This window comes from Panthera pardus, unplaced genomic scaffold (assembly GCF_024362965.1).
Source record: "Panthera pardus isolate Hobbes unplaced genomic scaffold, ASM2436296v1 HiC_scaffold_6, whole genome shotgun sequence".
Taxonomy (NCBI): Eukaryota; Metazoa; Chordata; class Mammalia; order Carnivora; family Felidae; genus Panthera; species Panthera pardus.
The window spans coordinates 93711017-93720444 of NW_026526991.1; the positions used below are offsets into that span (position 1 = coordinate 93711017).

At 37.1% G+C, this 9428-nt stretch overlaps 1 protein-coding gene across 1 annotated transcript; it reads left to right on the top strand.

Moving 5' to 3' along the window:
- Positions 1-632: 632 nt before the first annotated feature.
- LOC109268639 (heterogeneous nuclear ribonucleoprotein A1-like) lies at positions 633-1974 on the top strand. The gene has a single exon (XM_019452040.2). It carries the CDS (start codon positions 696-698, stop codon positions 1656-1658), a length of 963 nt encoding a protein of 320 aa, XP_019307585.2. The 5' UTR covers positions 633-695; the 3' UTR covers positions 1659-1974.
- Positions 1975-9428: the final 7454 nt, after the last annotated feature.

The window sequence follows — 9428 nt, forward strand, 5'->3', positions numbered from 1 at the left end:
CTTCTGCCACTTTGCTCTCATTCTCTTCTCAGGCAGGAGCCCTCTTCACTGCCCGAGCCCACAGCATCTGCGAAATCCTCCCTCTCTGACTTGACACATGGTCCTAAGGGCTTGTTGGCCTGAGTCCGAAGCAGCTGCCAGATTGCTTCGACTCAGAGACCACCAATCTGGGCCTCATCTTGTCTGCTGGATTCCGTTGTTGCTCGCCTATCTGCAAAGTGAGGAACTTTCAAGAAGGTCAGAGAATTCCCTGACGGCACCTTTTGGATTCCTTGCTCCTCTCTTGGATGTGAATATGCTAAAATTGATTGCATAAGCCTGGATTTTTACATTATAATTCTGTCCCTGCCTAACGTTTATGCTGTAATTAATCTGAAAGCTCTTAATTTTTCATTGATAGATTTGAATAAGCATGCTGCTGTTGTCAGTACAAAAAGGGAAAATGAGGGTGTGTCATGTGGGAACTAGAAAATAAGGTTAACTTGTGACAGGAAAGCTAAAAAAAAAAAAATCCAACATAGTGAACGAGATCAGTCATTTTTAAAATTTATAAACCTTGAGGAAGAATCCAGAAATTGGTGCCTAGAGGGCAATACCAGTGGGGTAACACTGTCGTATAAAGAACAAGATAACTGCTTTCTGCCCGTGGACGCCGCCGAGTAAGCATCGTGAAAGTCTCCCCTCCCACCGCCGTCATGTCTAAGTCAGAGTCTCCCAAAGAGCCTGAACAGCTGCGGAAGCTTTTCATTGGAGGTTTGAGCTTTGAAACAACCGATGAGAGTCTGAGGAGCCATTTTGAGCAATGGGGAACGCTTATGGACTGTGTGGTAATGAGAGATCCAAACACCAAGCGCTCCAGAGGCTTTGGGTTTGTCACCTATGCCACTGTGGAAGAGGTGGATGCAGCCATGAATGCAAGGCCACACAAGGTGGATGGAAGAGTTGTGGAACCAAAGAGGGCTGTCTCGAGAGAAGATTCTCAAAGACCTGGTGCCCACTTAACTGTGAAAAAGATTTTTGTCGGTGGCATTAAAGAAGACACTGAAGAACATCATCTAAGAGATTATTTTGAACAGTATGGGAAAATTGAAGTGATTGAAATCATGACTGACCGAGGCAGTGGCAAAAAGAGAGGCTTTGCTTTTGTGACCTTTGACGACCATGACTCTGTAGACAAGATTGTCATTCAAAAATACCATACTGTGAACGGCCACAACTGTGAAGTAAGGAAAGCTTTATCTAAGCAAGAGATGGCTAGTGCTTCTTCCAGCCAAAGAGGTCGAAGTGGTTCTGGGAACTTCGGTGGTGGTCGTGGAGGTGGTTTTGGTGGGAATGACAACTTTGGCTGTGGAGGAAACTTCAGTGGGCGAGGTGGCTTTGGCGGCAGTCGAGGTGGTGGTGGATATGGTGGCAGTGGGGATGGCTATAACGGATTTGGTAACGATGGAAGCAACTTTGGAGGTGGTGGAAGCTATAATGATTTTGGCAATTACAACAATCAATCTTCAAATTTTGGACCCATGAAAGGAGGAAATTTTGGAGGCAGAAGCTCTGGCCCCTATGGTGGTGGAGGCCAATACTTTGCCAAACCACGAAACCAAGGTGGCTATGGCGGTTCCAGCAGCAGCAGTAGCTATGGCAGTGGCAGAAGGTTTTAATTACTGCCAGGAAACAAAGCTTAGCAGGAGAGGAGAGCCAGAGAAGTGACAGGGAAGCTACAGGTTACAACAGATTTGTGAACTCAGCCAAGCACAGTGGTGGCAGGGCCTAGCTGCTACAAAGAAGACATGTTTTAGACAATACTCATGTGTATGGGCAAAAAACTCGAGGACTGTATTTGTGACTAATTGTATAACAGGTTATTTTAGTTTCTGTTCTGTGGAAAGTGTAAAGCATTCCAACAAAGGGTTTTAATGTAGATTTTTTTTTTTGCACCCATGCTGTTGATTGCTAAATGTAATAGTCTGATCATGACGCTGAATAAATGTGTCTTTTTAAAAAAAAAAAAAAAAAAAAAAAAGAACAAGATAACTACAATAAGGTTTCAGCAAGATGAAATGGTACCACAAGCTTTTTTCCAGTTTTATTGAGAATTAACTATTATATTATATTATAATATATTATATATTATTATTATTATATTATATATTATTATTATATATATTATTATATATAATATATATTATTTATATATATATAATTATATATTTATATATTTATAAATATATATTTATATTTATATATATAATTATTATATATTATATATATAATATATAATATATAATATATATAATATATATAATAATATATATTATATATAATATATATTATATTATATAATTATATATTATAATTATATAATTATATAATATATATATTATAAGGTATAATACTGTGTAACTTTAAGGCATATAGCATGATGTTTGATAAGCATATATTGGGAAATGATTACCAGAATATGGTTCGGCTAAACGAAAAAGAAAAAAAAAACAGGAAAAAAATTCTTGTGATGAGAACTCTTAGGATTTACTCTTTTAACAACTTTTCTATATACCATGCAGCAGTGTTAACTACAGTCATCATGCTGTAATAACATTTCCAGTATTTTCTTTATTTTATAACTGGACATTTGTACGTTTTGACCACCTTCCTCCAATTCCGCATCCATCCCCTGCCTCTGGTAACCACAAGTCTGACCAATATTTCTATATTTTCCTTTCTTTCTTTCTTTCTTTCTTTCTTTCTTTCTTTTTTTTTTAATTCCACATATAAGTGAGATTATGCAGTATTTGTCTTTCTCTGTCTGACTTATTTCACTTAGTATAATGCCCTCAAGGTCCATCTATGTTGTCACAAATGGTAGGATTTTCTTGTTTTTGTTTTTTGGTTTTTTTTGGTCCCTTTATGGCTGAATAATATTCCATTGTATATTCTTTATTCATTTATCCATCAGTGAACACTCAGATTGGTTCCATGTCCTGGCTATTGTAAATAATGCTATTGTGAATATAGTAGATTCAGGTAGCTTTTCAAGTTAGTGCTTTCATTTCCTTTGCATATATTCCCAGAAGTGGGATTGCTGTGTCTAGTTTTAATTTTTTGAGGCTCCTCCCTGCTATTTCCATAGTGCCTGTATCAACTTCCATTCTCACCAACAGTGCACAAGGGTTTCTTTCTCTTCACATCCATGCCAGCATTTGCTATCTGTTATCTTTTTGAAGGTGGCCGTCCTAACAGGTGTGAGGTGGTAAGTCAGTGGTTTTTATTTGCATCTCCCTGATGACAAGTGATGTTGAGCATCTTTTCATGTACCGTGGCCTTTTTGTATGTCTTCTTTGGAGAAATGTCTATCGAAGTCCTTTGCCCATTTTTTAATTGGGTTGCTTTTTTTGCTCTTGAGTTCAATGAGTTCCTTATGTATTTTGGATATTAACCCCTTATCAGATACAGGATTTGCAATTTTTTTTCCCCATTCTGTAGGTTGTCTTTTTACTTTGTTGATGGTTTCTTTTCCTGTGCAGAAACTTTTTAGTTTGGTGCAGTGCCATTGTTTTTTTTTTTTTTTTTTTCTTTTCTTTTGTGGCTTGTGCTTTAGGTGTCATATCCAAAAAATCATTACCAAGGCCCATGTCAAAGAGCTTTTTGTTCCTATGTTTTCTTCTAGGAGTTTTATGGTTTCAGGTCTTACATTTGTCTTTAATGCATTTTGAGTTAATTTTTGTGAGTTGTATAAGATGTAGATCCTGTTGCATTCTTTTATACGTGAATACCCAAACATCCCAGCACTACTTGTTGAAAAGACTGTCTTTTCTTCATCAAGTATTCCTGGCTGTCTTGTCAAATATTAGTTGACTGTATATGTTTGGGTTTATATCTGAGTTCTTGATTCTGTTCCATTGGCCTATTTGTCTGCTTTTATTTGCCAGTACTGTACTGTTTTGATGACTACAGGTGTCTAGTAGAGCTTGAAATCAGGAAATGTGATGCCTCCTGCTCTGTTCTTTTTCAGAATTTCTTTGGATATTTAGGATCTTTGGTGGCTCTACGTAGATTTTAGAAGGTTTTGTTTTTGTAAAAAATGCCATTGGAATCTTGATAGAGATTTCATTTAAATCTATAAATGGCTCTTGGTATTGATAACATTTTAACAATATTTGTTCTTCCAGTCCATGAATACAGGATATCTTTCCATGTTATTATGTCTTTGATTTTTTTAACAACATTTTGCCATTTTCAGAGTAGAAATCTTTCACCTTTTTAGGTAAATTTATTCCTAAGTATTTCATTTTTTTGATGCTATTGTGAATGAAATAGATGTTTGAACTTCTTTTTCAGAAGATTTGTTGTTAATGTATAGGAGTATTACTGATTTTTGTATGTTAATGTGTTTTACAACTTTACACATTCACTGATTAGATCTAACAGGTTTTTTCTTTTTTTTGGTTGAGTCTTTAGGTTTTCTATATATAAAATCATGTCATATGCAAATAGAGACAATTTTACTTCTTCCTTTTCAATTTCTGAAACCTTTTATTTATTTTTCTTGCCCAATTGCTCTAGCCAGGACTGCTAGTACTATGTTGGATAAGAGTGGTGAGAGTGGGCACCATTGTCTTGTTCCTGATCTTAGAGGAAAAGCTTTCGATCTTTCATCACTGAGTATAATGTTAGCTGTGGGCTTCTCATATATGACCTTTATTGTGCTGAGATATATTCCTCTGATACCTGATATGCTAAGAGTTTTTTATCATGAATGGATGTTGAATTTTTTTTCAGATGCTTTTTCTGCATCTATGGAGATGATCATATGGTTCTTTTTTCATTCTATTAATGTGATGTATCACATTGATTGATTTGTGTATGTTGAACCATCTTGCATTTCAGGGATAAATCCCACTCGATCATGATGAATGATCCTTTTAATTTGCTGCCAAATTCATTATTCTAGTATTTTTTTGTCTTTATTTTTATTTATTTATTTATTTATTTATTTATTTATTTATTTATTTATAATATGAAATTTATTGTACAACACCCAGTGCTCATCCCAACCGTAGTATTTTTTTTTTTTTAATTTGAGAGAGAAAGAGAGAACAAAAGCAGGGTAGGGGGTCAGAGGGAGAGAAAGAATCTTTTTTAATGTTTATTTATTTATTTTGAGAGAGAGAGAACATACTCGTGAGCAGGGGAGGGTCAGAAAGAGAGGGAGAGGGAGCGAGAGAATCCCAAGCAAGCCCCATGCTGTTCAGCTGAGAGACCGATTGCAGGGCTCCATCCCAGGAACAGTGAGATCATGACCTGAGCTGAAACCAAGAGTTGGATGCTTAATGGATTGAACCACCCAGGTGCCCTGAGAGAGACTCTTAAGCAGGCTCCATGCTCAGTGCAAAGCCCAATGTGGGCTTGATCCCATGACTCTGGGATCATGACCCAAGCCAAAATCAAGAGTCAAACACTCAACTCATTGAGCCATCCAGGTGCCCCAGTTTTCTAGTAGCTTATTGAGAATTTTTCATCTATATTCATTAAGGGTATTTGCCTGTAGGTTTCTTTTCTAGTAGCATTCTTTTCTGGTTTTGGTATCAGGATAATACTGGCTTCATAAAATAAATTTGGGAGTGTTTTCTTCTGTTCAATTTTTTGGAAGAGGTTGTGAAGGATTAGTGTTAATTATTTTTTAAATATTTGGTAAAATTTACCAGTGAAGTCATCTGGTCTTGGGCCATTATTTGTTGGGAGATTTTATTATTATTATTACTGATTCAGTCTCCTTACTAATAATTGGTTTATTTAGATTTTTTGATTTCTTCCTGATTCAGTCTTGGTGGTACCACAGTTTTAAAAGTGCAGCCTAGATCATTCCAGGAATCAGATGAACAACTGAATCATATTCTACAATAAAAACAAGGTCAGAGCAGTAAACTGACTAATTGTCAGCCATCCTGTTTGGGTATATATATTTTGCATGTTATAATAATATGATGTTGGGAGGGGGACAAAAACCTACAGAGGTATTTTAGGTCTCTGACACTGTCTAAAGAAATCTAGAATCTAGACATTGCTTCCAGGGCATAGAAAAACTTTAGTCATTGGGAGAGGTGGACTCTCTGGTTGGGTAGTAAAGGTCTGTCTGGCTTTCCTTAGAGCCTAGGTAATGTGTTTGACTTTTTGACTACAAGTAGAGAGGAGACAGTCACAGTTTACCTCAACCAGTGGGATTTATTGTAAGATAGTGAGAGAACTGGTAGGTGGTTTATGCTCGGGACTCCAAAATAACTCTCACTGGCTGGAGGCCTCTCACTCAACGAGTTTTCCAGGTGCAATGATTTGGTATTACCAACTTTGTTTCTTTTTCCACCTGTACTTATTACATACTTGCAAACTAACAAAATCTCCAATTTTTCTTCTAAATCACTGCTTTTAGTAAAACATTGTTTCTCATGTCCTAAAACTTTTCCTTACTTTCTCTCTCTCCCATGTTTTATGTTCAAAATCTGAAAGAAAAATGCTCTTAGTTGCCATCTAATACAGGGCCACCTCCTAGACTTCTAGATGATGGCTCATCTTTGTAGGCTCAAGTGGAACAAAGACTAGAAATCTATTGATAGGGACAATTTCAAAAGGCAGGACCTCAGAGGCTTTTTTGAAGGATAGTGAAACTGTCAGGCACCTAGTAGAGTCTGATCAGTACAGTGAATTATTCCACACAACTGTCCTACTGCCTGTGTTCTGATTCACATTCATCAAGCAGCTTACGGTTTATTAATTTCATCTACTAGATGTTCTAATAGTAAGGTTTCCTGGCAAGAACATACATATTTTAAATTCTGGAAAGAAATGTCCTAAATTTAAATTAATGAATTGGCCTTTGGTTTATGTGATGGTTAATTTTATGCGTCAACTTGACTGGGCTTTGGTCCCCAGATATTTGGCCAAACATTGTTCTGTATGTTTCTGCAAAGGTGTTTTGGATGAGGTTTAAATTTAAAGTGGTGGACTTTGAGTGAAACGTATTGCCCTTATAATGTGGGTAGACCTCATCTAATCAGATGAAGTCCTGACTAGAACAAAAGACTGACCTTTCCTCAAGCAAGTTTTACAAGCGCACAGCCTTTGGACTTGAACTGCAACATTGGTTCTTCCCTGGGTCTCCAGACTGACAACCCACTCCACAGATTGCCTTTATAATCACATAAGCCAATTCCTTTTTTAAAAATAAAAATAAAGTGTATTTATTTATTTTTGAGAGAGATGGAGAGAGAGTTTATTTTTGACAGAGACGGAGAGAGAGAGTGTGTGAGAATGGAGGGGAGGGGCAAGAGAGAAGGAGACACAGAATTCCAAGCAGGCTCTGTGCCATGAGCACAGAGTCCAACATGGGGCTTGAACTCACAAACTGTGAGATCATGACCTGAGCCTAGCAAGAGTCAGACACTTAACTGACTGAACCATGCAGGTGCCCCAAAAGCCAATCCTTTAAAGTAAATCTCTCTCTATTTATGTACACATCCTCTTGGTTCTGTTTCTCTGGCGAACTCTGATTAATACAGTTTATGTCAAGTCTCTTGTGAGTTTACTTAGCATGGGTCAGTTCTCCTGATTTCATTCTACTTTAGGGGCCCTAAAAACACATTTCTCTGGTAGTTGTCATCTCCAGTTAATAGCTTTCATCTTTTTGCTCTCTAACTAAATTAATCTTTTTGAAACCTTTAACTATTTAATGCTTATTGAAACTTGAGATTCTTAGATGTAAGTTGTCCTACATAGCATTGTAAAGTGAGATTCACATGAATCCCCAAATAGATTTTAAAGGACAGACAGATATCGTGGCTCAGAGTATTACTCAAGTTTGAACCCAGAGAGTTGTATGTTGGAAATGGGTGTCAAAAGACCAAGTAGACAGGGGATTGATGTCTCCAAAATTTTGGTTATTGGATTCCTTTCCTATTACTGTTTTAACAAATGACCACAGAGTTAGTGGCTTAGAGCAACACAAATTTATTATCTTTATAGTCTTGAAGGTCTGAAGTCTGAAATGGGTCTCATGGGTCTAAAATCAAGGTGTCAGCAGGGCTTCATTCCTTCTAGAGGTGCTAGGGGAGAATTCCTTGGCTCATGGCCTCCTTCTGGCTGGCAATTGCGTCACTAAGACCTATGCTTCCATTGTCACATCTCCTACTCTGATTCTGACTCTCCTGCCTCCCTCTTTCACCTGTCAGGACCTTGGTGATTACATTCATCTTTCCAGAATAATCTCTTCATCTCAGGATCCTTAACTTAGTCGCATTTGCAAGGGCCCTTTCATCATATGAGGTAATATGTTAGCAGGTTCTCGAGATTAGAATGTAAACTTTTGGGTGGGGGCATTATTCTGTCTACGAGTTATATCATTTTCTGGTTACATATTTTTAATAAGTATTTAGTGTAGCTGGACACTAAAGCTTGAAAATAAAGAAAATAGAGTCATTTAGAGTGACATTTAAAGTCAATACATAACTTACAGTCAAGGTATGGAAAATCACCTGAAAAAGGTGGGGTGACGTGTAGGCAAGCAAAGCCTTCACTGTAACCTCTTTAATGTGAGAATTAAATGCAGAATGAAATCAAATTAAAGAAATAGGAAAATAACTTAGCTACATATTGGCAGCCCTAACTAAACAAACAAAAGGAAAAAGAATGACTCGGATACTGGACTTGGGTTGTTTCAGTTCTATGATAAGAATGTCCCTGAAGGGAGAATGGTGCAGGGCTTTAGTTTTTGTATTTCAAGTATGCTAGGCCCATTGGCAGGTCCATCCCTGTGGTAAGGTTTATGTCAGGCTAAGGAATTTGGTCAGTGAATCCTAAACTGTATCTATAGGATAATATTGTTTCATGAAATATTGATAATTATTCTATTAAGAGGAGAGCCTAATTTATTCTAGAAAAAGGGTGCCATAGGAACCCTTGCAGATTCAGAATTCACATTTGCAGACCAAGGGAAAATAGTTATGAAAGCTGTTTTCCTTGGTTTAATCTAGCGTTTCTCAACATCACTTGATTACTGAACCTTTTGTTGTGGAAAGATCTATTAAAATGTCTCACAGCACATAACACATTTTCGGAAAAGATGCACTAAAGATTTGATTTATCTACTTCCTGTTGTTTTGAGTCCATGCTCACAGAACCACCTTTTGATTTCTGTGTGGCTGGGCCACTAGAAAAAAAAAATGTTTTGATCAGGCCAACACGATACGTATTGTGCGTGTCATGTTGTCTTACTCACTGTAAATCAACACACCAGCACTTGATGTTTACTTTTGTCTCATGTGCGTTTTAGTTAGTGTGAGTCACTAGCTTTTACATCCAAACTTCCATTTACTTTGAAGTACCTGTCTACCCAGCAATAGCTACAAAAGGAAGGGTGGCCAGAACTTTACTGCTCAAGT